Source organism: Aspergillus karnatakaensis, assembly GCF_047715665.1.
Source record: "Aspergillus karnatakaensis strain CBS 102800 unplaced genomic scaffold BJY04scaffold_86, whole genome shotgun sequence".
In the NCBI taxonomy this organism is placed as follows: domain Eukaryota; kingdom Fungi; phylum Ascomycota; class Eurotiomycetes; order Eurotiales; family Aspergillaceae; genus Aspergillus; species Aspergillus karnatakaensis.
The window spans coordinates 92,522-107,410 of NW_027395798.1; the positions used below are offsets into that span (position 1 = coordinate 92,522).

At 53.5% G+C, this 14,889-nt stretch overlaps 8 protein-coding genes across 8 annotated transcripts; 3 read left to right on the forward strand and 5 right to left on the reverse strand.

Moving 5' to 3' along the window:
* Nucleotides 1-22: 22 nt before the first annotated feature.
* On the forward strand, nucleotides 23-578 carry BJY04DRAFT_167158 (uncharacterized protein). Its single transcript, XM_073709144.1, has one exon. It carries the CDS (start codon nucleotides 202-204, stop codon nucleotides 478-480), a length of 279 nt encoding a protein of 92 aa, XP_073565075.1. The 5' UTR covers nucleotides 23-201; the 3' UTR covers nucleotides 481-578.
* An 823-nt stretch (nucleotides 579-1,401) lies between these two features.
* Nucleotides 1,402-3,560, reverse strand: BJY04DRAFT_211462 (sugar porter family MFS transporter; the record flags this gene model as incomplete). The annotated part of the gene is made up of 7 exons (XM_073714407.1): nucleotides 1,402-1,737; nucleotides 1,794-2,132; nucleotides 2,178-2,445; nucleotides 2,494-2,584; nucleotides 2,637-2,989; nucleotides 3,035-3,098; nucleotides 3,143-3,560. 7 exons carry the CDS (start codon nucleotides 3,558-3,560, stop codon nucleotides 1,402-1,404), a joined length of 1,869 nt encoding a protein of 622 aa, XP_073565076.1.
* Nucleotides 3,561-6,822: 3,262 nt separating this feature from the next.
* BJY04DRAFT_224231 (uncharacterized protein) lies at nucleotides 6,823-7,360 on the reverse strand (the record flags this gene model as incomplete). Its single annotated transcript, XM_073717895.1, has 3 exons — nucleotides 6,823-7,058; nucleotides 7,110-7,256; nucleotides 7,312-7,360. 3 exons carry the CDS (start codon nucleotides 7,358-7,360, stop codon nucleotides 6,823-6,825), a joined length of 432 nt encoding a protein of 143 aa, XP_073565077.1.
* A 1,709-nt stretch (nucleotides 7,361-9,069) lies between these two features.
* Nucleotides 9,070-9,613, forward strand: BJY04DRAFT_202550 (uncharacterized protein). Its single transcript, XM_073713219.1, has one exon. It carries the CDS (start codon nucleotides 9,191-9,193, stop codon nucleotides 9,515-9,517), a length of 327 nt encoding a protein of 108 aa, XP_073565078.1. The 5' UTR covers nucleotides 9,070-9,190; the 3' UTR covers nucleotides 9,518-9,613.
* A 568-nt stretch (nucleotides 9,614-10,181) lies between these two features.
* On the forward strand, nucleotides 10,182-11,854 carry BJY04DRAFT_232801 (carotenoid oxygenase family protein; the record flags this gene model as incomplete). Its single annotated transcript, XM_073719810.1, has 3 exons — nucleotides 10,182-10,220; nucleotides 10,267-10,809; nucleotides 10,859-11,854. 3 exons carry the CDS (start codon nucleotides 10,182-10,184, stop codon nucleotides 11,852-11,854), a joined length of 1,578 nt encoding a protein of 525 aa, XP_073565079.1.
* Nucleotides 11,855-12,464: 610 nt separating this feature from the next.
* On the reverse strand, nucleotides 12,465-13,281 carry BJY04DRAFT_224233 (NPP1 family protein; the record flags this gene model as incomplete). Its single annotated transcript, XM_073717896.1, has 2 exons — nucleotides 12,465-12,979; nucleotides 13,035-13,281. 2 exons carry the CDS (start codon nucleotides 13,279-13,281, stop codon nucleotides 12,465-12,467), a joined length of 762 nt encoding a protein of 253 aa, XP_073565080.1.
* A 19-nt stretch (nucleotides 13,282-13,300) lies between these two features.
* BJY04DRAFT_202555 (uncharacterized protein) lies at nucleotides 13,301-13,654 on the reverse strand. Its single transcript, XM_073713220.1, has one exon. The coding sequence runs from the start codon at nucleotides 13,552-13,554 to the stop codon at nucleotides 13,390-13,392; it is 165 nt and encodes a 54-aa protein (XP_073565081.1). The 5' UTR covers nucleotides 13,555-13,654; the 3' UTR covers nucleotides 13,301-13,389.
* An 8-nt stretch (nucleotides 13,655-13,662) lies between these two features.
* BJY04DRAFT_232806 (5'/3'-nucleotidase SurE) lies at nucleotides 13,663-14,597 on the reverse strand (the record flags this gene model as incomplete). Its single annotated transcript, XM_073719811.1, has 2 exons — nucleotides 13,663-14,372; nucleotides 14,426-14,597. 2 exons carry the CDS (start codon nucleotides 14,595-14,597, stop codon nucleotides 13,663-13,665), a joined length of 882 nt encoding a protein of 293 aa, XP_073565082.1.
* Nucleotides 14,598-14,889: the final 292 nt, after the last annotated feature.

Consider the following 14,889-nt stretch of genomic DNA (forward strand, 5'->3'; position numbering starts at 1 on the left):
CTACAGATCTTCACTATTATGAGTTCCGACAACCAGTCTGTAGTATAGGCAGAATAGAATATACGAGAAAGACACAGAAGCAAAAGCAACCCAGGTAGCTATAATCAATTACAACACGTAGCAGTAGCACTCATTAGTAGTCAAAAGTACCGATCATCGCCGCAATTGATCCCTACTACCATCTCCTCAAGACCATGATATATGTCCGAGCCACCCCCTATCCCAATCTACACCGATTCACTACCCCGGCCGAACAAAACAGATGTAGAAACATTACCATCCCCGATTGCACGTCGGCGAACTCCCCAACACACAAGCCTTGACATCGTCGTTCCACTGCAGCGCAATCGGGCACCAGCGCGGCACGGCAAGGAGTCCCCCCGGACCGGTCGGGACACATTGGTAGTACCGCTGGCAGTTGCTCGGGTCTGGGATCAGGCAGCCGGTGTTGCAGCTCTCGGGGCAGATCTGCTGAGATAGGGCTGGGAGAATGAGCGATAGAAGGGTGAGGGTGAGGGTGGAGAGACGCATTTTGAGCTTCGAGGTTGGTGATCAGGGGAAGGGCAAGGTATGGTGGAGTGAGAGGTGGAGAATGATTTAGTAGATGATTAAAGAGGTTGAAAGAGCAATCAACCGGTAGGCTCAAGAGACGGAGTAGGAGACAGCTTATAGAAGAATGTCTTATCCTCAAGCCATGATACCAGGTGCCACACAAGAGACTGCGCGGTCGCACGAGAGGAGGACACTGGAGGAGAGGTCTACGTACCCCTGTCACGCAACGCTTCCCGGTCGCGAAACGTACGGGAGTGCTTTGGAGCTGCCTATAGCTACACGACGCTCGTTGCGAGCGCGGGGAGCGTACGAGCCAAACGCAAGTCGATACATACCTTCTCCGTACGCGTGAGTGGTTGGCAGCATGTCCAGCTCATGGTCCAGTCGTTTGCGCAAGTGTATGGCCTGGTCTGATCTCAGTCTGATGGGCTCATGCTGAGAGGCCTAACAGCTGAGGGTGGGTTGGACAGCGAGATAGCGTGGCTGCGAAATGTTGGACACTGTGCTCCATGAACCGGTCATATAGTTCCTGCCAATGCCGACCGTTCGACCTTGCACGACCCAGGGAGTACTGAGACTGCGTAGTTCAGCGGGTTCTCAGACTTACAATAGGTGTCACTGGAGGGGGGTCGAGCAACAATAGAGAACGAGAAGTAGAGAGCAAAGAGTATCCCATTGCAAAGCGAACGATATCTAGGTATCACGAAGAGCAGGTGAACCAAGAGCAACCATCAAAACATTACCACATCCGTACCATCACCCATCACCCATCTAAAGTCCAAAGTCTAGAGGCTGTATCCATCCCATCTTACCGCAACACCTCCCCACTTCACAACCACACCAGAAAGACTACTCATACTGGTACAACTGCTTCTGCGGCGGGACATCCTGCCGCAAAATCCACTTCTTAAAGTACCAAGGCAGCATCTCGGTGTAGTGCGCGATATGCGTCCTTGTCGGCACGGAGAAGACCTGGTCCAGCTCTTCCAGCGAAAGCGCCTTGGTCTCGGGAAGGCAGAAATAGCAAGTCACCCAGCCGAAGACATTCCATGCGGCGTACCAGCCGAAGGCACCAGTGGGCGTGAATGCGTCTCGGAGAGCAGGCCATGTCAGTGAGACGATAAAGTTGAAGCCCCAGGTTGTGGCAGTGGCGAAGGACATGCCGATGTCGCGGATGTAGAGGGGCTAGAAAGATAGGTTAGACAGGGGTTGTAGGACAGGGTGACTAGCTGCGGACTTACGAATGCCTCGGCAGAGTAGGTGAATGGCACAGGCCCTTCTCCAGGGGAGTACACGACCATATAGAGGTAGATTCCGGTTGCGACCATTGCGGTACGCGAGGTCTCATTGTCAATGTAGAAGGAAAAGCCGGTCCAGAAGAGGAAGAGAGACATGAGAGGGAAGGTAGTCAGGAGAAGGTTCCGGCGACCGAATGTATCAATAGTGTACACGGCGGGAAGGGCAAAGATCCAGTTAGTGATACCGCAGCCCAGAGAGACGAGGAGGGATTCGCGCAATCCAAAGCCGGCGTCACGGAACATGGAGGAGGAATAGTACATGATGGCGTTGACACCGCAGAACTAACCAGATTAGCTTTTTCTTTCATCCGCTGGTGGCTGACATACCTGTTGCATGAACATGACGAAGAAGGAGGACTGAGCGGCGCGGCGGTTACGGGGGACGGTGAACATCTCACGCCAGAGGTTCTTGCCTTTGCGGAGATTCTCCTCGACCTTCAGGGCGGAGTGGATGTAGTACAGGTCGCGTGCGGCCTGGAGGGTCGATGGACGGAGCTGCTGGAGCGCATGAAGAGCGTCGTGGTAGCGGCCGCGAATCATATACCAACGAGGGGACTCGGGGCAGAAATACACCTGAATGCACACGATCATGGGGCTGGCAGATGTTAGTAAGTTGTCACTGAGAGATGTAGTTGAAACCTACGGAATGGCAGTGACTCCGAACATCAGTCTCCAGTTGAGACCTTGGAGGGTGTCGCTTCTAACGTCCATGAAGGCAACAGAAGCGATATACCCTATCCAGCGTTAGCAATTAATCTCACCGCACACGATTTCAAGGCTACTCACCAAGCATAATCCCAAAAGCAGTCCACATTTGCCACATCATGACAAGCGCACCACGAATGTTGGACGGCGCGCATTCGGCACCGTAGACGGGAGTGGTAGTTGATTTCGCCCCGACAGCGAGACCGAGCATGAACCGACCGAGCATCAAGTTCCACCAGGTGTGGGCGGCGCACATCCAGAAGGTAGCAGCGAAGGAAACAAAGCAAGAGATGAAGATGCATCCACGACGGCCGAAGTAGCGGTTGAGGGGAGCGGTGGTCCAGCATCCGATCAGGCATGAGCATAGATACGGAGCTCCGTTAATAAGACCTTGAAGCCAGGGATCGGTGACGCCAAATTCAGGGAAGTAGTATCTAACTGGTTAGTTTGAATTCCCCACGACAGGCTAGACTACTCACTCTTGCGCTCCGTTGACAGCCGTCTGGTCCATACCCTGCACGATGGCCGAGCCAGCACAGAGAACTGATTTGTTAGCAGCAGTCAATCTATAGGAGTGATATACATACTCGTCATGAAGTACATCATAAATGGCTGGTTCCAACGGTGTGTCTTCTCGCGACGAAGCAGCTCCTTGTCTTCCTCAGTCAAGTCGGGGATAGTCTCGAACGATTTCGCATCCTGTGAGATCAAAGCACCCTTCTTCAATTCAGGCAGGATGCTCTCGAGGTCTTTCTCTCGCGCAAACTGCTCGATCTCCTTGAAGAGCTGGTCGCGACTGAGACCAGCCAGAGGGTTCTTGAGTTTCGTGTTTGTTGTCACGGGCTCTCCAGTCCCAGTCCCAGGGCCTTCGGTCTTGGGTTTGACATCTCGAGCCCAGTCGCGGGCCATCTCAGCATCACCCTTGTCACTGGAGCTGGAGCTCGGGGCCTCGAGATGGTGAGACTCCTTGCCAGGAGCCTCTGGGTCAATCTCTTTCTCGCGCATGGTGATCAACAGCTGTCAAGTAGTGGTGTGCGACGGGGAAGGCAGTATCTCGACACCAGAGAAGGTGGAGGACAGGCAATTAAAGAGACAATGATTGGAAAACGCGCCAATCTCCCCACGGGGGAAAACACGTCCTTTTTAACGTGGACAGGACCAGAAAAAAAAAAAACCACGTCCCCACCTCGACCAGGGGCACAAGGTTACAATGAGGAATTGATGGCAATGGCTTTCTCCCCGCATCTTGACTGGCTCCCCAGAACCGTTCGATGCCATGACCAGCATGCTTTGTCCGTTTGGGGCCGGGCCAAGATCTCCAACATTGAGGAGGGCAACGAAAGGCTACGGGTGGGGCTTGGTAGATCTTGGACTGCAGGATACTTCTCAAGTTCCCAGGCGGCCTACGTCAGTAGGATCTTCTTTCTCGCCCCAATGCACTCCGGATGGTGATCGACAAGGCCAGAGACTTCCAGCAGGGATGTATACCAGTTTGCGTATGAATCCGCGCGGCTCTCGGGAGCCCGAGCACTCGGGGTGGTCTGTCAACGTCCAGGAAGGCCTCATGCCAAGTGGCTGAAAGCACCCAAGACTCAAGAGCCAGGCGTGCAGCGTGAATTGTCGTCATCTGGGTTGGCCAACTTGGCATCTTCTTGATGGCACCACAGCAGCAGCAGGAGATAGCAGGAGACGTCACTGACTCCGAATGAGTCGGGAGGATCTTGGCGGCTTGGCGCCCAGCCCCCGCCCGCCACTGAGGTTCCCCAGATGCGGGCAATGGCCTGGTCAATCCAGCTGATCTTGTCTGAATCTGCATCCTGCTACTCCACTACGCCTGGAAAATCCCTCACAAACGAACGCTCGTGTGACAACCGGTGACAAGTGCCCACAATCTGGCCCCTCGGGCAATTCCTCCTCTTCGAACATTCGAAGAAGACGTGAATCCAGCTCCATTCCACGTGTTGCCAGGGGCAGGCACACGAGAGCAGCAAAAGGGAGAGCAGATCCAAAGACAACAGCCCGTCTACGCGTTTCAGGATTCGAGGCAGGATCGGGACTCGGCAACGCCGAACATTACAGGACAAGGATCTGACGGTCACCACCGGCTGCAGGCTAAATGCTCTAACGCCGAAGTTTCGCCAACGACAGCCTTGTCGGTTGGTGAGAGTGGCCAGTGGTCACTGGTGCGAGACACAATCCTGCCGAGAAAGAAGCATTAGTGTGGCTGCTGAACTTGCCGGGGCCATCCTGCGCCAGATTAAAATGATGTCAATGGCGTACGCGTTCGCCCACCAGCCGATTTGCTGAGAAAAACACCATCAAGGGAACGATCAAGATGATGTCTTTGGCTCTTTGTCAGGTGGTGGTAAGACCAGAGTCAGCGAATCTGCAAAAGTGGATGTGGGGTTGATATTGAGGGGAAGGGGGATCCGGAGTACCTATCTATACCGCACTATTCAGCCGACTTTTTCCCTAGCAAAGTAGACACTAAGCCGTACCCAGCTCTCCAACCAATTAGGTTGGCGCCGAGCTTTCAATCAATCTGTCGTCCGAAGGGTTTGGGGTCAGTGACCGCCACTGCGCTCGGTGTCGAGGTCTGTAGGGGCCCTACTCTCTTCGGTATACAGTTGCCTGTATCTAGTCTTCTACGACCTTCTTATCCAGCGGTTTGTGGTTTATCGGTCTAACGACCGCATCTTGACCGACTCTATTGTATATCCTCGCAAGTATTCTGCGGTGAATACACTATCCACCATCTCATAAATATTCAGTATGGGTCAAATACGAGGGGTAAATGGCATAAGGAATGTTAATTTCTCTCACCACACTCCAGCAAGAGAAACCTTTAGCTTGTCAGCTTGATCTTCAGCCTGCCCGTGCTGATTCAACAAGCAGCCCCCACACCGAGCAGAATCTGTAGACACCAAACCAATCAGCCTGCAGCTGAGAAAATCCTTGAAAACCTGCCATGGCAGTGCCATGCACCAAGGCGGAGACACCAGAATCCAGATGCAGTCATCAGTACTACCCTGATTTCGGGGTGGAGCCGAGAGATTCCCCATGGGCCCGACCCGGACTTGTTCCGTATATCTACGGCTCTACCAACAATACCGACCACTGCCCAGGAAATAGGCAATCATTTCCCGGTGGGGTCTTCGTCAGCCACTTGGGGGCCTTATTAATAGACGCGAATCCTACGAGCGTCGAGAGCTCCTGGGTACTCCTGAGTACGTAGCCGTGGATAAGGCACATAAAAACCCGGCGTTACATCGCTGCGCCGCCAAGGATCCAGATCAATGCTTGTGGGAACTCGTTTTCGGCCTGGACATTGGCCATGGTAGTGGTACGGTCAAGATATCGGCATCGCATTGGATGCACGCTGGGGAAACCCCGCGGGACCTGAGTTTCCGACTGGCATGGTGGTCATCTACCGTGCCGTGCAGCATGTTACTCGGTGACTCGTGAATCTCCTCTCCGTACTATTGGTAAATCCCCTCGGAATTGGGCCGTATTGTACTGGATCGTCGAATCTTTTCTGGACTATGCATGAATGACCGTGCGAATCTCTACAGTGCCAACAGGTTCAACTCCCTTAGCCGAGACGGTCGCCACATTGCTTCGCAATAGAAGCCTTCGGTCCGACGCACTCGGTAAATCGGAATTGACTACCTAGCGCCAGGGACAAGGAATGGAGGCCGACAGCTAGAGCGCTGTAAGCGAATGGATAAGTGTCTTTTCAACCCCCGCATTCAATTGCAACGTTCTGCTGTACCCTCCATATACCTCGAGCAGCCAAATCTGCCCACCTTTGACAGCTTGAGACTCGGCACCGACCATCGGGCCTGAGATTTGCTGTACCACGCCGCTAGCACTGGTAGCTTTACAGTCCTCCTCTCTCTTGATTGCATTTTTGCGATGCAAATCAACTCATGATAGGAAGACTGAAAGACAATTATCCAATGTAATTGTCTCACAGTGGTAGACATGCGCGCATTTTATACATCCGTACAGGCTGAGGGAATAGCATCGACTGATGCAACATAAGCTCCTAGCGTTACTAGCAGAGACCCAGCATACATACATACTGTCTGTTGAAACTTGCAATGAATAATATATATCAGTACCTGACATCGCAACGATCGAACTACCTAGCAGGAGCGGAAATACACAAAGAAATAACCCTGCACACATCATACCGCTGCCACCAGGCAAGAATAACAAGCCATCCCGCAGAGCTCTCAGTCCTGCATCGTCGCCAACTTTGTCTCTACACCTTCGCAGGACAATTCCCCGTCGGCTCCGACGTCGGCTCCTCCGTCTCCGTCTGCGTCGGCCGCACACAAACCCCCTCAACGCACTTATTCCCATAGCAGCAATTCTCATCCGCAAGACAAGCACCCAGGTCTTCCGAGCAGCTGGGCCAGTCGTCGTCTGTGGGCCGGCATCGGGTGGCGGCGCAGTAGCCCGAGCAGCAGGTTTGGCCGGTGCCGAAGGTGCATTCACCTACTCTGGGTTAGTATGGTGGCTAAAGGGAGGACTTAAGAGAGGACATACCGTAGACACCAATACAGGTTGGAGTGGGTAGACAGGTTGTGACTACAGTTGAGACGGGGGTGGTGAATGTTCTTGTTGCGCAGTATTCGGTGCCTATACAGGCGTCGAAGTCGCCGCAGCCTTCGGGGGACGTGGCGGGGGAGGCATCTAGGTGGCAGTGTGATTGGTATTGGCTTTCTCTAAAATGGAGTGTGATACTTACTGCCCACACCTAGAAGGAGAAAAAACGCGGCAAGAGGATGGAAGTGCATGGTGTATAAAGTATGGAGATACCTTGCAGATTCAGGGAAGCCAGGAGACAATAATACTGGTATAAGAAAACAAGAGGGCTGCCACTCGTTTGGATGCTTTTATACCTCGACTTCAGAATCAATGATGCTGATTGTCTCACCCAGGCTCCCGTGATTGGCGGCTCTATTGCAGATGATCACCCAAATACGAAGAACAACGTCGCTCGGACATGTCACAAAGAGGTACGAATCAGCCATGTCTTGAATTTGGGAGGAAGGAGAAGCAATAGCAGATGTGTGAGCAATGGGAGCAGACGTGTGCCGCGGGTTGACTTGTTGAGTCGGATTCGTATGGTATGCGGATAACCCTGCTCATGATGATCCTTCAAACTCTCAGGGCTGTTAGATCTGGAGACATTTGACATGGTTCTGAGGCAGGTTACGTGGACGAAGGGGCAGACTGGCTTTTATGAATGCCTACACCCCCCGTCCCACCAGGTTCCAAAAGACCGGGACTGGAATCGAGGATGTTACGAGGATAGTGAGACCAAGTTTCACCAGCTCGTATACTCCATGACTGCCTAAATACGAGGAGGCTGAACATCCCCCGCAATCTTGAGACACCGCCACATTCAGTCAGACATGCAACTTTTGAGATAAACCGGTCAAATGACTTCCTTATCGAGCTATCGAAGGCTCAGGAGCCAATCGACGGAAGCAGTATGTCTCACTGACCGAAATTAGGGTTTACAAACCAGCTGATCGGGTACCTGGTAGATTGACGTGGACGCTTTGACACGACGCACAGAGCGGATTCGCAATGTCTCCATTCTTGCAACAGGTACCGTTCAGTCCTAACTACAGCATGTCTCTCGGAATAGTTGCTGACATGTGCATATTCTCTCCCGAAAAGAGGTGTTTCGTTCACCAGTTTGTTTGATAACCACCGACCGACTCCAGGGAATCAGCGTGTTGTGAAGGTACCGGAGGAAACAGTAAAAAAGGACAGTCCTATTGCGATCTGTGTCAGGCTGAATAGCACCACCGAGGATAGATTTAGCCAGGAAGCCAGTGAATACTTGGTTGGGTCATCAGCAAGGCACTGATCGATCGTTGGGCAAGTGAAGAATCTAAACGCCTGGATGACAGAGAACTAAACCCGTGTGAGTCCGCAATCTATGACGCGAGCGAATGAAGTCAGCTTTGTCGGCATACGGAATCAACTCTCGCGATGGCACGCAAGACAACTCCGAAACTCTCTTCCATACTATAATGTGCGCCCTCGCATCAGCTTCGCAAGCTATCCTCCAGTTAGTCTGTATCTCTTTACCCTTGCCGCTCTCTGCATAGCCATGCAATAGCGTGACACTGTACCAAGAATCACCAGACGATGAAGTCGCGACCAGAATGGCGACCTGTGACCCGGAAAGCCTGCTTGTAATGTACATCCCCCGAGCAATACCGAAATCCGAGCACGGCAGCATAGATCTTCTAGGTTGTACCATTTTGGGAACGCCCCGAGTGGGTATGAAAGTCATAGTCCTGCAAAGTAGCCGGCCAGCATGGACGTCGCAGGTGGTGTCTATTGATTCGGTCAACATTCTGGCTGGAGATACTATTCTCCATAGGGAGCCCATCCCGGCTGCCAATATTGGAGCATGCACAGTTACAGAGTTGGGTGTTACATCCGACAAAGCTAAGAATATCCGGCAGCAGCCATGTTCGTCGCTGTTAATCGTGAGCAGGGCGATTACCAGGAACTCACACCCGCAATGAGAATAGTTTCCTCGTACAGCCCATATATCTGGCGTTTGACACTGGAAATGTGTTTGCGCGGGGAACCTTGTTTGTATGAGGCTGTGTTTGTTGTTGAGACTGTGGTACCTGCAAGCTTCATCTAGTTGGCGTACAGTGCTGCTCAGGAGCGCAATGGCCGTGTCATTAAGGAAAATCAGCTATCCGAAACGGCGCTGCAGGGATTACGGGCATATACAATGGCTAGTCGTTTGTGCGGTTTCCGAGAGAGGATCCTGTTGGACAGTGACAATGCTGGGTCTTGCACTCTTTGGTTTAACCACTAGTGTAAGTTGGAAGCTGGCTTTGAAGCAACAGTCCGCGAGGTCTAAAAAGCACTATCCCCTGAGCCGTAGAACTATTGCGATCTTCTCAGTTTACTGACGACGGTCTGACTGTGGGTACAAGTTGCTGAACCCGAAGCCAACAGACTCATATCTTTACTTTCGCTGAGAGACCTCTCTTATCATCTTCCTTGCCTGTAGACAAAGTCGTGGATCAATGGATGAATCTTACAAGGTTGTAGAGTCAGATTTCTAAGCTTAATGTCCGTGTAGTATTCGGGTTTGCTTGGAATGTGTACACTATTAGGTACACGTTCACTTTACTGTAGTGAATCAGTTTCCATAGTGGTATTACCATTCACTGAGCTTGTCCATACGGCCGGAGCGTGCTGTATCATTCACCAAACAAACCCTCTGCAGCCTGCGTTTGCAGTCCAAGCGCCAATAGTAAGCTCGCTAAACCGGCTACCTACTGATCCTACCCGACAAATCATCATTGCAAAACGGACTAGAAAAACGGAAAGAGATGAAACGCCGACGGAGATCCCCCGCTGATAAATTGGCGCCGATGCTACTCGCTAAGCCAGCGCTGTAGTTGGCTGGCCGGCGTTTCGCATGGCGGAGCCGACCCTTAGCGTTCCTACTCTGCGCTACGGCATTCCATTTGGGGATTAGGTGCGTTGAGTGGATGTTTGGTATATATATTCGACGTGGTCAAGACGGTGGCTTTGAAGCCTGTTCAATAACAATCCCTTTCAATCACCATGCCCGCACCATACAAGAATTGGCCCAACGACGCCGCAGTAAGCATCACCATCCAATATCTACAACAGAACTAAACGAAGATAGTTCGACACCCCCGAGACCCCAACACCCACCGAACTCGCAATCACCGGCACATTCCCCCCCTCCGTGCACGGAACCCTCTACCGCACAGGTCCAGCAGGATACAACATCCCCACCCCCAACGGCCCCTACCGCCGCTCACACTGGTTCGACGGCTTCAGCCAGATCCACCGGTTCGAAATCACCCCGCACCCGGAGGATCCGGGTACAACGCGCGTGCTGTACACGTCCAGGAACCAAACGGATGAACTGCTCGAGGAAGCACGCCGGGGACGGAATCTGGATAACTACATCACCTTCGGACAGAAGCGCGATCCATGCGTGTCGTTTTTCCAAAAGGTCAAGGCTGTTTTCGCCGCTGCGGATCCGGGGAAGACGAGGCCCGGGATGGTGAATGTCGGTGTTACGGTTCGGCCGGGGGTACCTGGGACCAGCGAGGGGACGGTGACGGCGCTCACGGACGCGAGTGTCATACAGGTGCTTGATAGGGAGAGTTTGGAGCCGACGGGGGTGGTGGATCAGACAGGGTGGCATTCGGATTTGAAGGTGGGTTTACCCCTGTGCTTTTGAGATAGGGGTGTGCTGATGGGTGTAGGGCCCTATGTCGAGCGCGCATGCAGCCTATGACCCAGAAACAGGCGATCTCTACAACTACAACCTTGCCTTTGGCCGGCACGCCACATACCGGGTGTTCAGGGTTTCAGCGGAGACGGGAGAGACGGAGATCCTGGCGACTATTACGGGACCCGGGGTGCAGCCGGCTTATATCCACTCGTTTTTTCTCTCAGGTGACTTTGTTGTGTTGTGTGTCTGGCCGTTGTATTTTACTGGCTACGGGGCGTCGATACTCTGGACGAGGAATATCATTGATGCGCTGAAGTTCAATGCGAATGCCGAGACGAAGTGGTTTGTTGTGGATAGGAGAAGGGGGAGGGGCGTTGTGGCGACGTTTACGAGCCCGGCTTTCTTTGCTTTTCATACGGTGAATGCGTTTCAAGAGGAGAATGAGGAGGATGGGACGGTCGATATTGTTTGTGATATTATTCAGTTCAAGGATGATGATGTGATGCGCCACCTGTACTATGAGAATGTGCTTTCGACGGGCAACGGCAGGGCTGTACACGACGGCTCGAGACCGAGTCTGGTGAGATATAAATTGGCTGGTGTGCCGAAGGAGGGTGTGAGAAAGACTGGCAAAGCGGAGGTTGCGAAGAGAATCGAGGGTGCAGGTGAATTGCCCACTATCAACGCGAAGTACGCGACGAGGAAGTCGAGATATACATATGGGATTGTGGACAGGGGGTATTCGTCTTTTGTGGATGGTCTGGCAAAGACGGACATTGAGACTGGCGAGATCACGTACTGGGGACAAGAGCCAAAGCCGCATACGCCAGGTGAAGCGGTCTTCATTCCGGACGAAGCAGGTGAAAGTGAAGATGCAGGCTACCTCTTGAGTGTGGTTCTTGATGGAGACAGCGGGACAAGCTACCTGGTTTGTCTGTCTTCAAGAGACATGACAGAGGTTGGCAGGGCTGAGTGTAGCCATGCCATGTCCATTGGGCTTCATGGTACTCATACGAGGAATCTGTGAGATACAGCTTAGTTTGTACATCAGGTCGTAGGTAGAGTAGGTCAACAGCAACAATCGTTGTACACTTCTCTGAAGGCTGTGGAAAGACCAGATAAGGAGTGCTGATGAAGGGAGCACCATCATCTATACCTGCCTTGGCTGTGGACACAAGTACCTCTTCCGCTACGCTCGGTCAGTTCATCGCTAACTGTGATTAGGTGGCAGGAAAACAACTAGCATACAGTACTATAGTAGGGCTGCATGGGAGCAAATATCGACACTCACACTCCTATCGGGGCTACCGTTGTGAGACCAGAGACTGAGGCGCACGAGCATTAGGGGTTAAACTTGGGGAGACGGGTAGTCGAAAACAATAGCTTGAATACCTTGCTTCCACTACGAGGTCCGCATGGCGCGTGCGTGATAGAGAGTCCGGCTTCAACATACAACCCATGAGCTCTTTAGCTGCTGGATTCTGTGCCTTATAGCGCCCCGCCTTGCACTACAGTCGGACTGTCTCTCCTTCCCGTCTATATATCATTCATAGTGTAGTTGAGCAGAATTGACTTGGACAGCCCGAAATCTCATAATTCATAGTCACCTCATCGCTTGCAAACAGCAGCCACCTAATTTAATACGTCGCCTCCCCCAAATTCCCGCCAAACGTCCCCTCCTTAAACGGCACCGTCGCGCTGCCAAAATCCGTGCTCTCCAGAGCATCCCTCACCGCACTACCCACGCTCTCCCACGCAACCAGCGGCTGACTCCCGCCCACGGAATCCGTCAAGCCCAGCTGATGATTCACCGGCCACACATTGAAATACCGAATCAGCGGGTGCGTGCCACTCAGCGAGAAACTCGTATCGCAGTTCCAGTCCCCATGCGCCGAGGGACACACCGCAACGACGTTCTCGGCTGTTGAGGATGCCCCGTCGGCAAGCCAGACAATCACACCCTCCCAGTCGTGTCGGTGGCCAAGCCCCGTGCTGGGCGAGTCCTTGGGGAAGTACCAGGAGTACATGATTCCCGCGCCGTAGGTGGCGTCGAGCCCGTCGGACATGGTGGAGCGGGCGTAGACTTGGCCGGTTGAGGAGGAGCAGTCGCCGGTTGAGGAGCCGGTGGGGGCGAGGCCGCCGGAGGTGTTTCCTGTTATGACATTAGAAACTGTTCTTGGTGTTATAAGTAGGAATGAGGGGTGTACCGTCAGCATCAACAGCAGGGAAGGGCACGCAGCCGTCCTCGACCTCGAGGTAGGGCTGGTAGGCGCGGTAGATGTCGCCGAGGGTTCCGGACGGGAGGGTCTCGGGGAGGCCGGCGACAGCGTCGTGGTCAATTACGTCGCGCGCGGTGAGGGGGGTGACCGGGGTGGTGTTGGAGTTGGAGTTGGCGAGAGGCATGCTCGCGGCGGTGACAGCCAGAGAGGCGAGGAGGAGGGTGCGGGAGGCCATGTTGTAGTATTGGCTGGCTGGGATTTGGAGGATGGGGTGAGAGGGAATGGTGTGGGATACGGTAGTATTTATGTTTTACTCTTCGTGGTAGGATTTGTGCTGGCTGATCTACTGCAGTGGGAGACTGTCGATCAGCGGAATGGGTACAGACAAGAGAACCCGATACTCCTGCACATCCACCCTCACTACCACCATAAGCAGGGTTGGTGCAGATGCCAAGAAGAACGGACCCAAAACGTGCCTGATTGACAGCGCCCCAAAGGCGAACTTCATATATTGGCCCCTCCCAGTGTAACGCGCCTGTATATAAACTTCGTCACCTCCGCAGGATACTACCCTAGTTCAGCTATCTCCGAGCTTAGCCTGCACTCTAACTCCAGACTACGGCAAGCAAGACAGGAAATCGCCCAGTTTCTCCAACACTTCGCGCTGCACGGCTGCACTGGCGTCTTCCTTGTCGCTGGTCCCCACCGAGATACTGACATAGCACCCGTCCGTGCCGACCACAGAGCGCTCCGTAGGCAGTCGCGTGCTGCCGCAGGTTTGGACGTCGTCGGCCGTGATGAGGGGTAGGGCCGTGAAAAGCCGAGAGAAAACGAAACTAAAGTCGTCGGCGCTGCTGCAGCTGTCTACTGTCGGGAAGTTGACATTCAGCCAGGTGTCTTCAGGAAGATAGGGCGCGCCGGCAGCCACAACGCGCTCGACGATCTTTGTCGCGAGGTCGGCGTAGATGGTGCTGTAGGCGGGCACTGCGGCGTCCCATGCGGTGGGAGTGCCGTCGGCTCCAGAGAACCCGATGGCGGGAATTCCTGCTCCAGCAGCGTAGCTTGCTGCGCCGACTGTGCCAGAGAAATGGATAACGAGGCCAAGGTTGTTGCCGACATTTGGTCCGGAGACAGCTAGATCAGGGAGACCGTTGAAGAAATGTGGGGCCAGAGTGTCGATGCCGTGCTTGATGGAGGTGACCGGGTATGAGTTGACCCAGTTCAGCCTGGTGTCGGTCTCGTTGGTGCCGTACGGGCCGCTATCAGCAGGGCAGCTATCAAAATCGCATGGCTCCGTTCGAGCAGACGGGGTCTCATCCCGAGACCCTAAGTCATGTTAGCATTGATTGCGGAAATCTGCTCAGTGGATGGGCGCCTACCTGTACCACTTTGATTCTCAGCCGGGGCGGAAACAACGACCGAGTGCCCGGCCGCCCCCAGCGCGTTGTAGATGCTGCGAATGTTGACCTCGGCCCAGCCATCATCGTTAGTGGAGATGATATTGATGGCGGAAGCCACCGGCAACAGTGCGAGCGCCAGGGTAGAGCGCATGACGAGTCAGTAGGTGGGATATTGATTGAGTTGAAGACGAAACCCAGTTTGCTGCGGTGATCTACGGAATTTATCTCGCAGGATTTTCTGGAGGAAGATTGCATGCCGCGATGGAAGCGAGGAAAAGCCCGACGGTTGCGCGGCCAGGTACCACCGTCGATCACGGCGCTAATATTCCCGGAGAATTTATGGGCCAGGTATCCTGCCACGTGGGGAAAACAGTTGTTCAGGACGTTCACATGCAAGCGAGCTGGAGGAAAGCTGGAGTAGTTTCATATATGGAATGGCAGCT

Coding starts and splice junctions, on each gene's coding strand:
- BJY04DRAFT_202555 (XM_073713220.1), bottom strand. CDS start 13,554: ATGAAGTTCGCCTTTGGGGCGCTGTCAATCAGGCACGTTTTGGGTCCG.
- BJY04DRAFT_167158 (XM_073709144.1), top strand. CDS start 202: ATGTCCGAGCCACCCCCTATCCCAATCTACACCGATTCACTACCCCGG.
- BJY04DRAFT_202550 (XM_073713219.1), top strand. CDS start 9,191: ATGAGGCTGTGTTTGTTGTTGAGACTGTGGTACCTGCAAGCTTCATCT.